Raw genomic sequence first — 22,443 nt, forward strand, 5'->3', positions numbered from 1 at the left:
TGTGTGTGTGTGTAGGTTTCTCTGTAGATGTGTGTATAGATTTCTCTGTAGATCCCTGACTGTCCTGGAACTCACTCTGCAGATCAGAATGGCCTCAGACTCAGAGATCCACTTGTCTCTGCCTCCCAAATGCTGGAATTAAAGATACACACCATTGCCACCCAGCACACCATAATTCTTTAGAATATATCCTTCTACCTTTAACAGGTGGCCTGACACTATTTCAGGAGAAACATTTGCAGTCACCTGCCCTCCACTGACAGAATCTACTCAGTGACTCCCTGGCCTGTACTTTCCCAGAAGGGAGTTATGCAGACTTTTGAAACCAGCCCTACCAGTCTGTCTGTGATCCCCAGAGCCTCCTACCAGCAGGGTAGCAAACAGCCACTAAGTGCAAACTGACCTGGAATAAAACTACCGAAATAGGGAGTGTGTGTGTTTTGAAATCTGAAAAGCATAATGTGCACTTCCGCTGGGTTGTTCGAGGAGTAGACTGCCCAGGTAGCCATGGGTGACAGTGATATGATATCCTGGGTAATGTTGTTGTTCTGATAGTCGTGGTGGTGGAGGGTTTGTGTGTGTGTGTGTGTGCGTGTGTGTGCGTGTGCGTGTGCGTGTGCGCGTGTATACGTGTGTGTGTGTGTGTGTGTGTGTGTGTGTGTGTGTGTGTGTGTGTTAGTCTGGAAGCCATGAGTATTGTTATGTGGAGTGCCCTGGGTATTTGGGAGAACATGTGAAATAGACTGACTGGAAGCTGTATGTACTGGGGGTACACCTCATACCTGAATGGCAAGAGAGTCATCTTTAAATTGAACCAGAACTCGACCACAAGTGGAGCTGTAGGTGACACTGTGTGTAGAGAGATAGCAAAGATACAGACTTGGTCCAGTCTTTCTCCAAACTTCCAGGCTAGGACATTTTTAAAAAACTGGGATTGAACTTACAGCCTCTCACATGACAGACACTGTGCTACATCCTCAGCCTTTTAGCATGGATTCACTTTCTCACAGGGTTTCCCAGACTGCCTTTAAATGTGCTCTGCAGGGTCACTCTTTCTGTCTCAGTCACCTGCGAAGCTGGGATGGAAAGGCCTAAGTTGTACTTTTTCATTAGGCATGGTCCTACTGAATCTCTGGTTTCTGTCTTTACCTGTAAAATGGGAGTGCTAATCTCTACCTAGCAGAGGTTTATTTTATGATGAATAGATAATAATGTGAATACAGCACCTTGAGCAGGCTGAGGGAGTCATAAGGTCCGGGCACCCACAATTATTCCTATAGTCTTCTTGATGGCTGTCAGGCTGGGCAGGAGGGCTGACTAGGAATCGGCCCAGCATCAAGAGCAGATAGGGTTCCCCTTACTGCTTCCCTGTAATGGGTACTGTTCTGAACAGCCTAAATGGAACATTTCATTTGATTACTGTGGAACTGATCCGCAATTAAACCAAAGGATGGCACCCACACCAATCCAGTGCTGTCGAGTTAGCAGCCATGCCCTGATGCTGGCTCAGAAATTGAAGATGTCCCTGGCAATACTTACTTCCTGCTTTTCATCCTCATAGTATGACTCTGTGTAACAAAAAGACTCAGAGAGAGGGCTCTTGCACACACCACTTTCTGTGAGATCCTCATTGTCTGATCCATGTGTTATTTCGTCTATTCACTCACTCATTCCTTAGTAGGGGTTTCATGCACAGTGATGCTGTTCTGAGTCAGGTATAGGAGGAAGAGGAGGAAAACAAAGCATCTAATTGGCTGATGGGAAACTCACTGAACACTCAGTAAGTTCTGAGCTGATGGAATTGCTGCTCACCAACATAGCAGAGTGTAGGATGGTACCAGTTTAACCTTGAAAATGAGGGATAAAAGCCAGGCAGTGCTGGCTCACGCCTTTAATCCCAGCACTTGGGAGGCAGAGGCAGGGGGATTTCTGAGTTTGAGGTCAGCCTGGTTCACAGAGTGAGTTCCAGGACAGCCAGGGCTACACAGAGAAACCCTGTCTCGAAAAAACAAAAAAGAAAGAAAGAAAGGAAGGAAGGAAGGAAGGAAGGAAGAAAATGAGGGATAAATAGATGGACTTAGCAGGCTGCCAGCTTCACTTGTCCCCACTTTCGCTTGTTGGGGCAGCATTTTTGGCGAGAGATCTAAACTTTCTCTGTAGGGGACACATGTCCACCTTATGTCTGAGTCTCCTTGTCCTGGGCTAGCCTGCCAGTGGCAATGCAGTGGTGATTTGTTAGATGCTGTGGAAAATAACAGATTGAGACTTGTACTAGTGTAAGACAGGAAACCATGGAGATGTTGTGAGCATTGGTTAGAATTGTTAGGGTCAAAGAACATAAGCAACAAGAAGACAGGACACTTTGTTTTACCTCTTGTTATTTCCACAGCCCTTGGAAGAGCATCAAGCCATAGACAGCTCTCGAGTAATGCTGCAAGAAATTAATGTGAAAATAAATAATTAACGAAATAAAGGGATGTGACCATGAGTAATTTGCAGAATCTGACTTGGGGACTCCATCCTGTGGGAAAACCAGCCCCTCCCTACTCAACTTCCATCGACCTTCTACTATAGCCATTAAGGTGCGGTGCGCATAGCGGCCACCAGAGGGCGCGAGGCGGCCGGGTTTCCCACACGGAGGGCTTTTCCTGTGGCACCGCAATGGGCGGAGCCTACGGGCAGGCGCCCAGCCGCTGGACGCGGTAGAACGGCGGGCGGAACGCAGGCCTGGGGTCGGGGCTGTTGCAGTGTCCGCCGGAGCGGTTTGGGGAGTGCACGGGGCGAAGATGGCGGCGGAGCGGCAGGACGCGTTGAGGGAGTTCGTGGCGGTGACGGGCGCTGAGGAGGACCGGGCCCGTTTCTTCCTGGAGTCAGCTGGCTGGGACCTGCAGGTAGCGCCGCGAGGCGGGCCGTTTCGGGCGGGCTGGGAAATGCGGTGCTGGCTCCGTGATCCCTCCGCGGCCGAAGCGCACAGTCATCCCTGCGGGGCTGGGCCCTGGCCCAGGCCTCATGGTCTCTGGGGTCGCTTGCCACGCGTCACCGGCCTGGCTTGGAAGTTAATGGACGCGGGCGAGCCCCGGCCTGCTTTGCAGGGCATCGGTTTTCCTGCGGGCTCGCAGTGTTGGCGAGACTTTGGGCGCTGCCGCAGTCCGCGTGAAGGAGTCGCCTGGGGGCGTGGCTGCCGCGGCGAGTGCCTGCGGGTGGCCGGGTGGATTTGAGCGACCGGCTTCCAGATGGAGCACCACTGAGGTCGCGGTGGCCTTCCAATGCGGCTTCCGCCACAGTGCTGTGCTGGTGGAGGAAACCCTGAAGGGAATCAGCCCACGCCCCACTCTTGACTAATTACTGGGAGAAACTACCTGTGGGATTGTGGCGCAAGGTTGGGGGTCTCTTCCCATTTTGTAGTTAACTTACCTGTAAAATGGGAATTTCTTAGCACTTACTGTCTTGTTCACTGGCATGTAGTAAATAGTCACTAAGTAATTAATTTAGAAGACAAGCTCCACCAGGCATGAAATGTTGCACACTTCTGATCCTTAGAGCAACGCCCATCTCTTAGTGCTCAGAAACATACAGTAATTCATGTTAGGAAGAACTGATTGCATAAATGCCCTTGGCCAGCCTACATGGTAGGTAGATGATGATGACTAATATTTCTTGAGTACCTACTACAAGCCAGGCACTGTTCAGCATTACAAAATGTCTTATTTACATGTCTCACATTTTGCAGCTGAGACTTTGGAGGATAAGTAACTTGCTGAAGAACTCACTAACTACTAATTAAACAGGTAAAGACTAACCCTATTTTATGGATGAGGAATTGGACCCTCAAAGGGACACCAAATGTGCTCACTGTGTGAGCTCTCTGATGTAACCATGTCTACTGACTATAACATTTAAATAGCTTCCCAAACGTTAGGGATTTTTTTACTCCTTTAACTCTTACAGCATTCTGGAGACAGGATGGTCTACATGGTTCCAGGAGTAAATAGTCCCTCTTTTAAAAACAAAGTGAACAAACAGAGACCCGATGCTCTCAGAGGCACGTGCGGCCTCTGTGCTGAACAGAGACACACAGAGAAGAGCTTCTGAACTGAGGCTCTTACTTGTGTGGTAACCTGTGGTAACCTGACGAACAGTGCCAGGACTTGAATGTGGGTTGTCCAAATGTCGGGTTAGTACAGCTCCTAAGATGGCAGGCACATGACTTCCCAGAAGCTTGTTATGCTGCATGAAGAATACCTTCAGACTGACTGTCCCTGGCAGCTCATTTCCTCCTATATAGTTGGTTACCTTGCAGACAGGAGGTGCCTCCTCCATCTCTGTGGGACCTCATTGTTCTATCTTATCTCTTTGTGTAGAGAATGTGTGATAAATCAATGCCTTCTCCTTGAGTTGGTGACAGTCACAAATGACCCAATGACTCATATAAAGGACTTCCGTATGTGTAAAGCTAAGGTGACTGCATTAATCTCATTATCTCCTTTAGTGTTATAGATTTGGTGGAACAGCATCCCATTTCAAACTGGGCTTCACAAAGAAAGGAAATGTAGCATCTGTCCCTATAATGTGTCACTTCTACCTTTTAGAACATAAGAGTGAGAGCCTGAGCATACTGCCTGGGGTTGAACCTGACCCCACTTCTTACTTCCAGAAACTGTCTTCATTTTGTAGTCCTTCTGTGTCATCTATAAAGTGAGACAATAATAATACTAATTATGAAATTCTAAGTGGATTAAATGAATTAACATATAGTGTACAGACAACCTGACACACAAATAACAAATAGTTGGTGGTCTTATTTTATGTTTTTCATATTTTATTTAATATCTTTGTTCCTTTTAGTGGGTGGATTTCCCCCTGAGGCAGTATACCCCCACCTCCACTAATATGTCTATTGCCTTTCCATCTAATCTTCTTTGGTTCCAGGTATAGGAACCAAAGTGTGGGTTTTGTCTTCATGTTTTTGTTCCATTGTCAAATGTGTGTCAGATGAAAGACTGGAGGGTCCCAAAGTACTCTCTCTGTGTGTTTTAGATTGCACTTGCGAGCTTTTATGAGGATGGAGGGGATGAAGACATTGTGACCATTTCACAAGCAGCCCCAAGTTCAGTGTCCAGAGGCACAGCTCCTAGGTAAGGACCAACTTCAGTTGCTACATGAACGTGTCCAGAAAAGGGACTTTCCTTTCTGACTTGATAGGAGGTTCAGGTCCAGATTGTGAACTAAGAGGTTTGAGGATCTACTAAAAACAACTGAGGGATTCAAGGGTCAACTTATAAGGTTTTTTGTGGTTTGATTTTTGTTTGTTTGTTTTTGTTTTGATTGTGAGATGTTGTTCTGCCTACATGTTTGTCTATGCACTGTGGGGGCCGGAAGAAGGCATTGGATTTCCTGAAACTAGAGTTAATACATAGTTGTGGGCCACCATGTGGTTGCGAGGACTTGAATTGGGGTTTCTGGGAGAACATTCAGTGCTCCTAGCCCCTACTTAAGATCTTTAAGGGCTGTGTTTATGAACTTCGAGGAATGACTGTCTTATCTCTGGAAGTTTTCATTCCTCTAGGAGTGTCATAATAGAGATGAGGTTAATGGTCTTAGGAATGACTATCATACTATTAAGATGACCGTGGAAATGGATACCTCTTCTCAAGTTGACAAGGGAAGTTAGCTAACATTTGTGTTACACCTCCTTTCCTAGACCTTTGGCTTCAGTCATCAGTCACTGCTGGGATCTGCTCACGAGGAGAATGTTGGTCTTCCCAGATTCTTTCCACAGAAGTGTCTGAACTCCCAGACACTTCTTTCCATACTTTCAGTCTAATTGCACTTACTCCAGTGTATAATTTGTCAGAAAATTTTGCTGGGTTTGAATTCAACTCCAGAATGCAGAAAGAATGTCTCTCTACTATGAAATAGTGAATTCTCTCAAAGGATCTCTGAGCTTTAAACTACATTTCTTCTCTTTGAGAAACTAACACCAAATCTCATTGGTCCTTCATGTCTTCCCGTGCCTCCAGTTTCTACAGAAGGGAGGTCACAGGAAAGTGATCTTTCAATTATTTGCAGTGAGGTACTGATGAAATATTGTAATGTTATTGCCTGAGGGGTAGGTTGTAAGTGTATGGGCTGCTGGCAGAGGTGGCAGATTTGTGATCCAACTCTCTGATCCAACCTCACTTTGGGTTATTGACATGTCAAAAGTACCAGAGAGGAGGAATTGAAATGTAGCCTCTAATGCTAGTCCTTTGTTCCCTCTTTCCTTCTCCCATAGTCCAGCATAGCTCTTAGCACATCAAAGGTTTATTAGTGTAGGGCCAAGGAGGCTAACTGCCCAGGTTCAGAGACCCAGCTCAGAGACTCATGACTTGAAACAGGATATTTATCTCAGTTCCTCAGTTTTCATCAAATGGAAATTGTAGTAGTGTCTGCCACTTAGCAGTCAGTGAATTAATGCAAGCCAGACATAGTGGCACACACTTTTAACCCTAGCACTCGCAAAGGAGGTGAATTCAAGGCCAGCCTGATCTATATAGGACAACTCCAACTATGTAAAGAGACCTTGACTCAAACAAACAAAAAGGCAGACTTCAGAGCACACTTCCTTTAATCCCAGCACTGCATAGGCAGAAACAGGTAGATCTCTGCTACTCTGTCTCAAAAACACACACACAAAAAACAACTTTATGTAGTACTTAGAGCATAATATGTTGCCTACTATTACTGACACTATACTCTGCCTCATTCTACAACAGGCAGACGAGTGTGTGTGTGTGTGTGTGTGTGTGTGTGTGTGTGTGTGTGTGTGTGAGAGAGAGAGAGAGAGAGAGAGAGAGAGAGAGAGAGAGAAAATATCTGTGTGTGTTTTAGAATAAAAGTAAAGCGATAAGGAGCTACAGCTTAACATTAGCATTAAACATGAAAGGAATACAAGGCTGGACAGGAGTGCAGGCCTCTTAGCCTTATCTTACTGTTTTGGTTAAGCCCTAGATTTGATTGTGGGCGTCAGAGAAGGAACAAAAAATAAATAAATAAATAAATAAAGGAAAGGGGGTGTGGTTTGTTATGTCATTGTCTTTGTTTAGACTGGATTTTCTCAGAAGAAACTAAACTGTACTAGCACCCCAAAGGAATTGACCCCTGGTGGTCAGGGGAGCAGCTGCTCTCCAGCCTTTGACCTAGCTGTTACAGGACACTTAGCCTGCTGCTGACTGACCCCTGTTCACCTGTCTCTGATGCCAACTGAGAACAGTCACTAAGCTCTTCCTTCGGCTCTAGAATGGGGCATTTAGTGTAGAGCCCTGGAGCTTCCAGGAGGAGTCTGTAGAATGGGATAGTAGAATGTCTTTAGATCAGAATTAAGGTACAGGTTTAACTATACTTTGGCAGGTATCTTCTGACAAGAGAGTATACTAGATGCCCATAAGAAGAATCTAATAAGATGTTTTGCATAACTTACTGTAGGAGAAAGCCTAAGCTCAATATAAATCATTATCATTACTGAGCACTTAGTGCCAGCCCATGAGTTAAGCCTTTATATACATCTTTTTCTTTGTCATCCACCTTATGAGGTGAGTATTGTACTGTCCCCTTGTGTAGATGCAGACACAAGAGCTGGGCTTCTTCCCCAGATCACACAAGCCAGCAAATGGAGGGTAAAAGTCAGAGCTGCTCTGCTTCCTGAGTCTCAGTTTTCTGCACAGCATGCTACTTCTTACAGATGCCCAGAAGTCCTCCAGCGTTTTTCCTGAATCTGCCTTTCTCCTCTTAACCCCTTTCCTTTTCTTAAATCCTTTGTTCCAACCAAACTAATTCCTTTGATGCCCCATCTCTGTGATATGTGTTGTTCTGTCTCTGTTGGTGTCCTCTAAATTGCTGTAGTGTCTGTCTGGCTTTCTGCCTGTCAATCTCAGTTCACATCCCACACCCATGTTTGCCTTCATCCTTGCTCCTCTGCTGAGCAGCACACCACAGCCCTATTGCTCAGAACTCCGGTTGCAACTTTAAATCTGTTTACTTTAGCCATGTCCATGTATTAATAAGTTACATCTCTCTCATGTTGTCTAGAACCCTTTTCCTGATAATTTAACTTTTCATATTAATAAAACGAGAAGTAGGAGAATTCTTGTTGCACTAACCATCTGTCTGTTGAAGCCAGATAGCCTTACCTGTATTCTCACACACCCTTCAGCAGCTTTGGAAGTAGAGAGTATCCTCACCCTTCTCAGATTAAGATGTAGTGTCTTAGAAAAGCTGAGTCATACCTGCTGCCTGTGTGTCTCTGTAAAGTCAGAGCTACCACATGCTGCCTTCCTGTCCAGCACTTCGCTGAATCTAACAACAGACAGTTTCTATTTTTAATCTCACTTTCACCTCCCAGTATCTATACCTGTTAAAGTTTCAGGACCTGAATTATCTCATTCCCTAAAGCTACATTGTTCGATAGGCTGCTAGCAATCACTGCATTTCTTTTTCTAGACAGGGTCTTTACATGTAGCTCAGCCTAGCTACACATAAAATAGTTTGTTATCCTTCTGCCTTAGCCTTCTAAATACTGAGATTGTAGTTCTGTAGTAGGCCATGCTTCGGCCTAACCATACATGCTGAATGGCCAACATGATGTCTTATCCCTTCCTGGCTTGGCAGATAGATAAATCATTTCCATGGTCACAGAAAGGTACTGCCACAGAACCAAGATGGCCAGCTTTAAAGCGGACAATATAAGGGACTTCTGTGCTACTTCAGGATACTGGGTACCGTAGGAGGTAGTTTAATGCCTCCAAATGAAGACCATCAAACACAGGATTCTGACATTAGTAATATCCCCCAGCACATTGGGGCCATAAGGTGACTCTCTAAAAGCATTACCCGAGAGCAGTTGTCCTCAAACTTGAGGCTCCTTCCCCTCCTCAGCAGGGACTGTGCAGAGCACCACTTCCAGAGTTCAAAGCCCAGAGAGTTAAGATGGTATTGAGGTTCCACAGATTCACTTCAGGAGTTCTTGGTGCTTCTGATCGAGATACCATACTTTAGAATTACTTCTGAAAAGTAGTTGCTAATAAGTGTACCACAGCATGCAAAGGTCTCTACATATATCAGCATATCAACAATGCCCCGAAGGTCCAAAAGGGTGGTATTGGCCTTATATCCGTTTACATACGAGAAAACAAAGGATAAGAGAATTTAAGTAGCATGTCTAAGATCCCAAAGTATGGAAACCATCTACACCCACCCTGATTATGTCAGGTGCCACTGGATTCCAGTATATACATTTGGGAGAAAGGTACAGCCCATATGGAGAGTGTGTTATTTGCTGAGATAGGTATATATATATGAACCTGTTTAACAAAGCAGTAGCAAGCTTTTCCCATGGATTCTCAGTCTTAGCCTATCATTCTTTCAGCTCTCTGAGAAAGTGAGTGGAAGTTGCCTCTCTGGGCATTACTGTAGATGTCATTGCTGGGATCCTCTATTGTGTCATTTGGCCCTCCAGGAATACCCTGAGGTCACTCCCAGTTAACTCAAGCATTTTGTTAACTCAAGTATTTGCTGTGGCTTTGTTTTCTTGTTTCCAACAGATGAAACCTCAGACTCTCTTGAAACAGATCTTAAAGACACAGCTGTCACTTTCTTCCTAGTAAACAGCGTTCCCTCTCTGCCTGGACTCATGAACCTGAATTGCCCCTTCCCATTCTACAGTGTAGGAAAGCTACTTTACTCAAGAAATAAATGTGGGCCCTTTTTTATCTGCATGCCTCATGGTCCTTAAGCCTTTGTTTATTGAGAATAGATTCAAACAAGGGAGAAAACTGGCAGTTGAAGACAATTGCAGAGCTAACCCCTCAAACCTCTCCTCTACACCCTGTGGGACATGCCCAGCCCCACCCCCCTGAATATTAGCAGTATTGCTCTCCAGGTGAGGTGCCTCATGCCTATAACCTGGGGAGACTGAGGCATGAGGCTCTAAATCTAAACAAAGGATAGGCAGGGAGCTCTCTAGTGCTGCCTGCCACCCACACATTGATTATGCAGGACTCCTTGACCTTTCTCTAGTGTGTTAGTCTCTTGCCTCTGCATTTACATCCATGTTTCCATAATGCTATTTTATTTTATTTCCCCTTTCCCACTATCACCACCATCCTTTTTCCACTCAGTTTCCTTTCACCAGTTCCTTGGTAATGGTCCAAATGTGTCTTTTTGTAGGAAGTCTTTCCCTCACTGGGGACAAGAGGCTTTGTGTTCACAAGGTTGTGTGTACTGCCACAGCCCCTGTTGTACATCGTTATAGCAGATAGTTGTTTATCTGTGCCACTAGCCTGTAAGACCAGTGTCTAATTACCTTTATAAATCCAACAGTTAGTTAATGCCTTACATGTTAAAAGTTACATAATAAAACTATTCAGTAGTAAAAAAAAATTAATTTTATATATATGAATATTTTGCCTATGTGTATGTATGTACACCATGTACATGCCTGGTTCCCACAGAGGTCAGAAGAGGGTGTTGGATTCCCCAGAATTGGAGTTATAGATAGTTGTGAGCTACTATGTGTGTCCTGGGATCCAAACCTTGGCCCTCTGCAAGAGCATCAAGTGCTCTTAGCCAATGTGCATTCTCTCCAGCCCTCAGTAGTTTGCTTTAAAAATAGTAAAGAGCTCATTCCCCCATTTCCGGAACAGCTTAAATTGGATTCCATTTTACCTCACAGTAGCATTTACTATAATTTATTCCCAGTCTGGTGTGACCTTATCAGACAAATGCCACATCCTTTGTTATCTAAACGTAGGTCAGTCTTTTCATCTGTGTTGTCTTCATACCACAACATCTCACTCCAGTGTCCAACTCTCTGGTTGATATAGGCGTTGCCTTTCTTTAACTATTCCTAAAATCATTTTGCTCCTTCCTGTCTCCAGTGATAACAGAGTGACATCCTTCAGAGACCTCATTCATGACCAAGATGAGGAAGAGGAGGAAGAGGAGGGACAGAGGTAAGGCTTTGAGAGGGAGCACAATTTATTGAATCACCTGGGGTAAGGCGTGGACACATGTTCACTGTTGCCAACCACACTGCCCTGTACAGAGATAAGAGCCTAAGAGCAGTTTGCTCTCTGTATTGTAGTAGTAATTAAATTACACAATAAGTAGAAAAATAAGGTTGTAAATGTGTATCCTCCCAACACAATTATACTGTTTTTACTTTTAGAAATCTTGTAATAGAATTATTGTTTCATCAAAGAAAATATGAGACTCATAGAATGAAAGTATAGTGTTTACTCTTTCATAATTACCATTAATATTTTGTTATGTTTCTTTACAGTCCTTGTTCTGATTATAACATGGTGAAGATGATTAGTTCCTTGTGTTGGATTAAGCAAGGTCTTAGATACTTCTCTGCTGCTGACACTGAAATTCCTGTTTTCCATTACTTTGCTAGCCCATATGTCCCATAGTTTTGGTGGGTTTGTTTCTACTACTGTAAATGTCAATTCTGCGGACACCTTTTATGCTAATCTTTGACCACTTTTGAATTATTTCCTTACAGTAATTCCTCTAACAGAAACCCCAGGTCAAGAACATAATACTTTTAAGGCTGTTATTCACAGGCTCCCAGTTCTTAAGCCAAGATTTAAAGATCCCTCAACTAAGACTCTTCAGCCCAGGCAGAACTGTATTTACTTGGATTGAACAAGGATAAACTGGCTATAGCCTCATTTCTCAGTTGCTTATTTTTCTCCGTGGATCTGCTTTGGTCTTTCAAACATTCCTCAAGGAGATGAGAAGATAATCACTGTAGAAATGTAGTGACTTCCCTGTAGAGATCTGAGAAGTCACGTGTTCATGTAGCGCTTTACACTCAGAACTTTGCTTTTAAGTATCCTGGAGACTTGGAGACGTTGGTAATTTTAAGTTTTTATACTCCTCAAGTAGAAGGCGCTAGTTATCACAGCCCCATGTGTGACTGCCTAGCTCCCGAATACCACCTTCATCTTTTCCAGCCTTGTCACAGCTTCCATTGTGACCTTCCACTGTTTCACAGCCCTTTGGCTTCCTTAGCTACTTTAGACCTGGAACAACATTCTCAGCCAGGGCCTAAGCGTTGCCTCCTGTTCTAGGGAAATTGTGGGAATTACAAACCAAGATTAATTTTTACAAATTCCCACTGGTCCCTTTTAGAGACAAATTGCTGAATTAATTTAAGACTGATGAAGCAGCTACATGACAATGCCTTCTTAGACCCAGATTAATAAAAGTACTGACTTGATCTCAAGCTGTTTGTGAACTACTAGAGTACCTGATGTAGGTATCTTGGAGCTTATTTTTGAGATTGGAGCTTCCCTGGCTTCTAGTGCATCTCTTGAGGCTCCCAGTATACATCATAAGAATGGCAGGTGCAGCGAGTTTTGGGGAAGTTATTGATGTGGTGTCAGTTGGCCTCACATGTACATTGCTCTGCTTGCTCTTTTGCATACATCTGCTGATTTGAACCTCGACCCTGACTTAAGGAGCAGGTAGGTAGGGCATGGAATCCTATTTTTCATTTTAAAGCAACAAAGTGTGCAAAGCAGTGCACTGGCTTCCATTGTACAGGTCATACAATTGCAGAGCCAGGACTGGATCCTAGCTGCTTGTACTAACTGCACCACCAACATTAATCCAGAACTCTTAGCATTAGCTGCTTCTGACTAGGACCCACAGCTGCCTCCTCCTGGAACGGGGCTTCCAGAGATGGTTCCTGCTGAAACTCTCCTGCATTGATGTGTTGTTGTGCATGCCTGGAATGTTTCCCTCATCTCTTTACCTGATTACCTTATCCTCAAGAGGTCCCAGGAAATCATCTTGGCAGCCTTGGTTGTTGTCCCTGTCTCCCCATCTCCATGCTACCACCACCATTGTCTCCAAGACCCTTACTGACTTCATGGCTGCTCCCATTGCATCCTATCTGCCTGCACCCTTACATGTTTTACTATAGACAGAGTTCCTTAAAGACAAGAGGCATTGTACTCTTTGCTTCAGTGCACCCAGAACCTGGTACATCTTCTGTTCATTTTTGTTGTGTTTGGCATTTTATACACAGGTTTTATGCTGGGGGCTCAGAGAGAAGTGGACAGCAGATTGTTGGCCCTCCCCGGAAGAAGAGTCCCAACGAGCTGGTGGATGATCTGTTTAAGGGTGCCAAAGAGCATGGGGCTGTAGCTGTGGAACGAGTGACCAAGAGCCCTGGAGAGTCCAGTAAACCGAGAGTGAGCATAAGGGTTGTTGTAGCCAAAGGAATTTGAGTTCCACAGTGGACAGGGAAGCCTGCTTCCCTCTAGCAAAGATTGGTTTCTTTGTTTCTTCACTTGGCTACTACTTGTTCCCCTGTGTAGAAGACTAGTGTGTCTGTGTGCTAGATCAGAGCTCAGAAACCTACCTATCCAATTTGGTCAGCTTAGTATTTTCCTTTATTTTGCTGTAGTTAAATTCATTACTGGTTTGGGGGAGGAATTTTTGCATTTTGTTTGTTTTTTGTTTTTTCAAGACAGGATTTTTCTGTGTAGCCCTGTCTGTCTTTGGAATTCTCTATAGACCATGCTTGTTGCCTCAAGCTCACAGAAATACCTGCCTCTGCCTTCCAAGTAGTGGGGGTAAAGCTGTGCTCCACCATGCCCAGCTTCATCACCAGTTTTTATGTAAAGATTTCTGTCCCTAGGAAAATCAAAAAGTCATGTTGCTGTCCTGTACTCATATTCTTACATAGCCATTATTACTGAGTTTATACTGAGAAGTGTAGTAGTATAGTAGCTATTCCCATTAGCTGGGTATTCCAGCTTTCACCTGTTATCCTGCCCCTGTGATCATCAATTTGCTAGTCAGTAGTTAACAAGCTTGATCAGAATGTTGCCTTTCTGCCTCATCCTATATATGTCTTTGTATCTGAGTAATTCCACTACCAAGTGTTTATGAACTTGTTCTTTATAGCCATTTGCAGGAGGGGGCTACCGCCTTGGAGCAGCACCAGAGGAAGAGTCTGCCTATGTGGCAGGAGAAAGGAGGCGGCATTCAGGCCAGGATGTGAGTGTGCCTTCCTCAGAGATGCTTGTGAACTGTTCATTGTGCCCATTTCAAAAGGGACTAGTTACATGTGTGAACTAGCAGCCTCTAAAAGAAAAGCCGGCTGTGGTCTTAACAGAGACTTGCATAAAAATGAGACAGTTTTCACTTGATGGACAGAGGGCCAGGGCAAGAGCTGGGGAAGAAGATGGACACAGGAAGGTTTCCTGAGTGTTTTTTGGATCGCACACAAGGGGCCAATGTGTGTATGTGGCGGCAGCGGGGGAGTTCTCTGGTATTTTGGGGATAGTTGAAGAACATCCTTGAAAATGCCAAAGAAGACCTGAAAAATGGATGGATTTGGTTGGTTTTGTTTGTTTTGTTTCATTTTGCTTGAGTTTTCTTTATCTTCCACATACTTATGCACACACACCCTCCAGGCAATGATACTATATAATTTTGAGTCTTTAAAAAATTTTTAGTGTGCTACAAAATAATTTGGCCTACATTTATGTCCATTTATTTCTGTGATGTATATTTTAAATCATTTTAGTTATATTCCCAAATAAAGTCAAGCAGGAAGACAGTAAAACTTTTATAGACTTGTAGCAGTGGCCACCAGTGCATCAGTTGTTATCCTTTCAAGTTTTTTTCTATAAGTATGTGTAGGAAGTTGGCAGATTGTATATATGTTCTTGAAATTTCTTTCTTTTTTATGTGAAGGGGACAGGGAATATGCACGTGAGTACAGAAGAGGGTGTTTAGATCTTGAGGAATGAGGGTTAAAGACAGTTGGGAGCCACCTGGCATGAGTGCTAGGAACCACACTTGGGTCCTGTCAGGGTACTACATGCTCCTAAGCACTGAGCCACCTCCAACTCCAGAGACCATTTTAGTAACTGCAAAATAGGGAGCCACAGCTGGGATTGAGTCATCTCTTGTATAGTCACCTCGCTAGTAAACTTCTTAGAACAATCCCCCCTTCTCCTAACCTGCATCATAGCATGTTCCTAGTTTAGGTTGGTGCTTATGTGCTTGGTTGATAGCCCTTATCATGTTGTAGTAACATGGTAAAATAGTCAAAACCCACTCATTTGTAGGTTCAATTGCATTTTCTAGGTTCCTGTCATTGTAACTAACTGCTTATTACCTCCTGTTGTCACAGGTTCATGTAGTGCTAAAGCTCTGGAAAACTGGATTCAGCCTAGACAATGGGGACCTTAGAAGCTACCAAGACCCATCCAATGCCCAGTTTCTGGAGTCTATCCGTAGAGGGTAAGCAGAAAAGCCCATGTTAGTCTCAATTTAGTGAGTGAGCTGTCCAGTGGGAAAGGAAGAAAAGTAAAGTCACTAAAACAGATTTAGCACAATTGACATAAAGATTCACAGATCACTCCAAAAAACTTTGTCCATTTTCCCTGAGGCATAGCTAAGTAGCCAAATAATCAGGCCGTGCTGTGACTAAGAAGATGGAGACAGACAGGTAACACTTCCGTAACCAGACTCTGGCAACTACACCATGACCAGTCTCTCTCCTCTCAGGCTGTTGGGGTAAAAATGCTGTGGTGACTTTGGGGTAGGGCTTCCCTCATCTTCTCCCCAGTTCCTCTCCTCATGAAAGTCCTCAGGGATAGAGAAAGGGAAAAATGGAGAGACAGAGAGGAAGGAGTGCTTAAGAAAGCAAAGAGATTGAGAGGATTGGTCTCACCTTGTGCACTGTTCTAGTTTGCTTTCTGTTGCTGTGATTAAACACATAATGAAAGCAACTAAAGGAGAACAGGATTTGTAACAAGCTATTTGTTTGCTCACTGACTCCTGCTCTGCTGGCTTTCTTACATAACTAGATTCACCTGCCTAGACAGTGTAGTCCTCGGTGGACTGGGCCTTCCTGCACCACTTGACAATGAATACATTCTCTTAGAGCTATGGCCACAGGCCAATCTGGGGAAAGCAGTTCTTCAGTTGAGGTTCTCTCTTCCCCATGACTACAGAGGGTATCAAGTTGACAATAACAACTTAACCAGTGTTTCCATCCTTCTCACAATAAACCCCACCATTGCCTTTTTCCTTAGGGAGGTTCCTGCAGAGCTTCGGAGGTTAGCTCACGGTGGGCAGGTGAACTTGGATATGGAGGATCATCGGGATGAGGACTTCGTGAAGCCCAAAGGAGCTTTCAAAGCCTTCACTGGCGAGGGCCAGAAACTGGGCAGGTGAGAAGCAGTGCCAGTTGGACAGACCGTCAGTCCCACCAGCCAGTCCTCTGTTCTCACTGTGAGGATCTCTGTATTTGCAGAGTAGTTGAATTTTGTTTCAGGGAAGGGGGAGTGAGGAGAGTATGGGTTCTGAAGTCTGCAGACCTGAGTTAATCTCTGCTTGTCTTTCCTTATTGCTGTGTGACCTTAGACCGCACAGCCTCAGGTTCCTCGGCTGTAAAACAGATTAATAGGAGTCCTTCCCCTCAGGGTTATGGTTGGGAGGAATAAAGGAGCCAATGCATGCACAGCTGCCTGGCACGAGCAGGGAGTGGAGTGTAGCTGCTGCTTTGACTCAGAAGCTGTCGTCTCCTGGGTGCTGTGAGCCGAGACTAAGCATGTGGGGTTAAAAAGCTCCTAGGTCCTGAGTTCAGATCCCAGCAAACACATGGTAGCTCACAACCACCTGTAATGAGATCTGATGCTCTCTTCTGGTGTGTCTGAAGACAGCTACAGTGAGTTACGCTGGAGCGAGCGGGGCCAGAGCAAGTGGGGCCAGAGCAAGTGGGGCTGGCAGAGGTCCTGAGTCCAATTCCCAGCAGCCACTCACATGATGGCTCATGGCCATCTGTACAGCTACAGTGTACACCTACACATAAAATAAAATAAATCTTAAAAAAAAAAAAAAAGCTCCTAGGAGTGCTGCTGTGAGCCGAGACTGAGCATGTGGGGTTAAGAAGCTCCCGGGAATGCTGCATGAGGACTTTCGAACCCTGGAGAGGCTACTACTGCTCCTTCGGAGATAAGGCTTTCAGTGTGTAGCCCAGTCAGGACTGGGATTCTGTTGCCTACAGCTGGCCTCTATCTCAGGATCCTCCTGCCTCAACATGCTAGAGTTAGAAGCATGTACCACCGACTACACCTAGGTTCAGTATTGTTTTGTCTTCCAAAATAATTAGGAGCTAAAATCTTACTTTTTTTTTCAGGCTTATCTCAAATATAAAACAAACCTGAGATTTTGGGGTTTTGTTTTTCAAGTTATATGTAAAAGGTTATATTGAATAGTGAATGGGTCATTTATCTCAGTTTAAAGGTATTGAAAAAATTCTTGAGTTGTGTTGAGTATTTCTAGTAAGTTTAGGCTTCACATCCATTCATTTGAGCAGGAGCTTCCTTACCTGATAGTTTGATGAAGATTGCGTGTATTTCAGTTTGGATTGTAAACACTAGGGATGTCTAGGCGCTGCTGGAGATGAGTGAGGAGGTTTGCTGCTCCCCCGGCCTTCTACAGTAGGCTTTGTGAGGGCTGGTACTGAGTTCTAATATTTGGGATTGTTGAAGAAACTACCTTTAGCGCCAGTTCATTCCATTGTGAAGGTGATGAGCAGCTGAATGATGGAGGCTCTTCATATGGGGAGACACTAAAGAAAAGCCTCTGTTTTTTATAGAGGTTAAAGCTTGCCTACCCTGCCTATGGGTGAAATTCCATTACCGTTGTGTAGGTGGCCAGCTATTGTGGAAAGCAGTGGCTTAGGTGGAAGCAGTTCTCGAAGGACTAGGCAGAGGGCCTATCCTGTGAACATAGCTGTCCTACAAAGTTATATGGAGTTGTTTGGAACTAATGTTCTCCAGGAATGTTGTTCTTAACTAATCATCATGCTCAGTGTCAGAGTGTCTGCCTTTCTCTCTTCTGTCTTTTCTGAAAGAGCATTTAGAACTCATGGCTAGACCTAACATCTCTTAAATGATTTTGGTCCAAAATTCTGACAACCTTTAAGAATGATAGCATGTACGTGTTTTCTGCCGTTTGCTGTGTACTGTATTAAGCATTTCCATACTTAGTGACTTTAACCTTACCTTGGTCCCTAGTCTACATATAAGAACCATAGCTTGGAGAGTCAGGCCTTTCCCTAGGGCCAAAGTACTGACCAGTGCCAGACTAGGCTCCTTCTAGTCTCTGTTCTTACTGCCAACACTATAGGAATCCTAGATATCTTTGAGCAGTTTTTGTGCCTCTGGTATGTGCCAAGTGCAACATTTCCTTTGAGCTACTTTCTCAACTTTTCTGGGAAATGTTTGTTTGTTTGTTTGTTTGTCTTATTGAGATAGCGTCTCACTATGTCACCCAGGGTGACCTCAAACTCCTGAGTCATAAGATACCATGCCTAGCTTTTCCTTACTGTCTCGGCCTTCAGAAACATCAAGTCCAAAGAGCTTAAGCCTACCCTGAGAGTGATAGTTGAGAGGGCTAGGCTGTTACAGGTTGGAACTGGTGCTGGATCAAGCCTCAACACTTTATCATTCATGCTTTCTCTTTTTTTTTTTTTTTTTTGTTTTCTTAAACAATTTTTATTAAATCTTTGAGAATTTCATTCAGCATGTTTTGACCATATTCACTTCTCCCAATTCCAACCCTGCTTACCTAACCCAGCTTTACCTTCTGTCATTTTGGTTCTCTCTCTCAAACCCATCAAGTCTAGTTTTTTGTTTTGTTTAATTGAGGAAAGTGAGTCTTAGGTTCAGGTTCCCCAATTCTACCTATATCTGTAACTCCAAGGCCTGGCCCTGTTTTAAGAGCACATGCTAGACTTAAATGGCTAGGTCCTCCACCTCAGATCAGTGCCTGAGAACTTTATTTCACTGTGCCTCAGTTTCCTCAATTTTTTTTTTTTTTTTTTTAAATAATGGAACACAGAAAAAGATTTATTCAGTATGGCTACAGTGGGAAGAAGATCAAAAGCATGACTCCCATCTCCAACCCCAAGTCCTTTTCAAGATCTTGTTTTAGTTTTTAAAGCTAGGTCTGACTTTGTAGCACAAGCTAGCCTTGAACCACTACTCAACTGTAGCTGTCTTCAGACACACCAGAAGAGGACACCAGATCTCATATAGTTGCTGGGAATTGAACTCAAGACCTCTCGAAAAGACAGGTAGCATAATACTTGCCACTCTCCCAGGCTTGGGTCTTATAAGGCCAGAAATCAGACATAAAAGCAGCTCCTCACAGGAGCATGGTTGGTACTCTTTGGGCTCCACCTTTAATTCTCTCAGCCCCTATCTCTTCACAGAAGAGGAAGTCCATTTCTTGGACTGAAAATTGGGTGTGGTAGTACATACTTGTAATCCCACCACTATGGAGGCTATGGCAGAAAGATTACAACATGCCCTAGGGCAGCCCAGCCTACATAGTGAGTTCTAGGCCATTGTGAGCTACATACTAAGAGTCTGTCTCAATTTAAAAAAAAGAAAAATGGAACTTGGTTTGCCCAAGACCACACAGCTAGTAGGTGAATTTGGATCCTGGTCCATCTCATTCTTAAAATGTGAGCACAAATAACTGGCAGATGCTCCATCCTATTCATTATGTGATTAACCACTACACTACCAGGCCCATAGCTGACCTTTAGGAATCCTTACTTCACTACCACTATAATTGGCACATATGAAATAAATGCACTTGTGAGTTCATAGTAGAGAAGCAGTTCTCAGCCTGTGGGTTGTGACCCCTTTGTGTGTAAGAGGCAGGGGGTGTCAAACAGCCCATGCACAGACATCACCTAAGGTCATTGGAAAACACATATATTTTACAACTCATACCAGTAGCAAAATTACAGTTATAAGGTGGTAACAAAAATAATCTTATGGTTCAGGGTCACTACAGATGAGGTACTGTATTAAAGGGTTGCAGCATTAAAGGTTAAGAACCACTATATTAGAGAGTGCCTGCCTGAAGAACATGACACAACCAGTCACTTGCAGTTTTGCTAAGGCTGCCTCTGTCACAGATTTGGAGTGCATCCTCCAGCCTGAGCCATTCTGATCTGTGGGTTCTACGCCTCACAGCAGCAGTCTCATCCCTACTACAAGCTGTCTTCTTTCTAGACTTTGTCACGTAGAGCACCTAAGTTGATACAGGTTTGGGCACATAGCAGTTGCTCAGTGAGAACAGAGATTTCTGCCTTGTACCTCTGTGAGGAAATTGTTTCTACACTGCCCTAATGTACTCCTTTCTTCTCAGCACGGCCCCCCAGGTATTAAACACCAGCTCTCCAGCCCAGCAAGCAGAAAATGAAGCCAAAGCTAGCTCGTCCATCTTAATCAATGAGGCAGAACCTACCACGAACATCCAAATCCGGCTTGCAGATGGCGGGAGGCTGGTGCAGAAATTCAACCACAGCCACAGGTACCTGCTCTATCTGGACTACCTTTTGCCAGCAGTGTCTGGTCCCAGAGTCTAGAATATAGAATACATCTGTGGGAAGCTGGCAGCTGTTCTCCCTCATGTACACTGTCAAGCAATCCATGCCTTCCCTGGAGGAGGCAGTGGGTTGGGATGGTGAATGTACACGTAGCTGGGTCTTTTCACATCTGTAGGTCACATTCCTCATTGTTAGCATTAAGCCACCAGGTTCTTTATTCAAAGGAAGTGTCTGTGGTTTTAAACTTAGGGAAACTAAGGCGCTGTAGAATGAAGAGACTAGCAGGAGAGATGCTCGGGGCCTATAACCAGTGAAGATACTTTCTCTCAAAAAAGATGTCTAAGTTTCATCCATGGTGGGCTAGCTAAGCCAGGACTCAGATGTGGGCCACTGAGTAGTTTGGCAGTCTGAGTGCTAACCAAATACTCCTAATGTTGGTGCTTCCCTCTGAGAGGGTTGTAACCCATCTTACCAACTAGTTACTGCTTTAGTTTCACCTTACTGGTTAACCCCACCCAAGTGACAGCCTGCACAGAATGTGGGTAGGGTTCCAGGCTGCATCTAGTATGTCCAGGCTCTCCTGAGCCACAACTACATAGTGGCAGAAAGAAACTTCTGTTGATAGGGTGTAAGGAAGAATTCCATTTCCAGTGACTCTATCCTTGTGATTCCCAGGTGCAAGAAAGTACCTGGAGGAGGGTTCCTAGGACTAAGATGTTGCTGACATACAGTTGAGAAGTGCCCCCATGACACCCAAATAAGATGTGTCTACCCTGCTGGGATTTATGGTCTGTAGGTGTAGGCTATAGTCAGATGGTCCTTAAACCACCTCTGTGGCAAGATGGGAGCAATAGAAGACAGGCTTCTTTTGTGAAGAGTCCTGAAGTAGAATAGAATGAAAGAAGGCTGAGTGTGGAAGGAAGAAAGAAGAGAGATAAGGACAAAGAAGGACAGCAAAATAAGGCAGGCTTTGGGACTTCAGGAAGATTGTGCCTGCAAGGAGTGGGGGGCTTTAGGCAGAGGAGGAAATGAGATTGATGTGCTTCCAGGTGACAGCTTTGGCTGCTCTGTAGAAAAGGGACATGGGGAAACAGGCATGGTGAGAAGGAGCCTGCAGTCCTATTCCTCTTCCCAAAGGCCAGGGTTGGGGGGCAACAGCAGAGGGCCCTCCCTACTCATTACTTCCCACTTACCCTACTCCTCCAGGATCAGCGACATCCGGCTCTTCATCGTGGATGCCCGGCCAGCTATGGCTGCCACCAGTTTTGTCCTTATGACTACCTTCCCTAACAAAGAGCTGGCTGATGAGAACCAAACCTTGAAGGAAGCCAACCTTCTCAACGCTGTCATCGTGCAGCGGTTAACATAACCGCCCAGCTGCTGCCTCACCTCCTTATGTGTCTCCCGTGACTGCGGCCATGCCCGTGGGGATTACCTCCCATCCCTACACACCTAGCCCTTCCAGTGCCACGTCTCATCCGTTGCTCTGGATTCTTAGACTTCAGTTGGACATTTGTTTTCTCTTTAGTTGTATTTCCTGGGTTTTTGTGATGATCAATGGACTTTAAAGAAAAAATAAAAATAAAAAACACAAAAATTTGAAGAAATACCACCAACGTTGTTGTATAGAAATTGCCATTGGAGCCGTAATTGATTGCTAAAAAATCTTATCTTGAGCATGGTAAGGGGACTTTGCTTTCATCCTCTGCATAAAAGTCACTGTGGCACACATACTCATCTCCTGATGTGTTCCTCCTGCCACAGGTGGTTGTGTGGAGGATTCCTTCTAGAACGGAGGGCTTTTTTTCATTGGATATGGCACATGATAACCTTAGTGGGTTCAGGTAGGGTGTCTTTGTCTAGGGAAAAAAAGCAGGAAATGCCACTAATGCTAGCAGCAGATATGTGTATGAGTGTCTATGTATCTTGAGTGCCTTTAACTGGAGTGGTGGTGGTCACAAGAGTCTTACAAGAAGCAGATTTTATTTGGGCTATGTAATTAACATGTAGCTTTGGGATGC

General features: G+C 44.4%; 1 protein-coding gene across 2 annotated transcripts; it reads left to right on the top strand.

Moving 5' to 3' along the window:
- The first annotated feature begins 2,667 nt into the window (after positions 1-2,667).
- Nsfl1c (NSFL1 cofactor) lies at positions 2,668-22,034 on the top strand. 2 transcript variants are annotated; one of them, XM_031372212.1, is made up of 10 exons: positions 2,668-2,891; positions 5,038-5,135; positions 10,914-10,988; positions 12,504-12,509; positions 13,076-13,241; positions 13,960-14,052; positions 15,197-15,306; positions 16,104-16,241; positions 20,242-20,406; positions 21,629-22,034. In XM_031372212.1, the coding sequence occupies exons 1-10, from the start codon at positions 2,787-2,789 to the stop codon at positions 21,789-21,791; spliced, it is 1,119 nt and encodes a 372-aa protein (XP_031228072.1). In that variant the 5' UTR covers positions 2,668-2,786; the 3' UTR covers positions 21,792-22,034. The 2 variants fall into 2 exon arrangements, with proteins under 2 accessions (XP_031228072.1, XP_031228073.1); XM_031372213.1 differs by lacking the exon at positions 12,504-12,509.
- Positions 22,035-22,443: the final 409 nt, after the last annotated feature.

The sequence above is a fragment of the Mastomys coucha genome, unplaced genomic scaffold (genome assembly GCF_008632895.1).
Source record: "Mastomys coucha isolate ucsf_1 unplaced genomic scaffold, UCSF_Mcou_1 pScaffold15, whole genome shotgun sequence".
Lineage (NCBI taxonomy): Eukaryota > Metazoa > Chordata > Mammalia > Rodentia > Muridae > Mastomys > Mastomys coucha.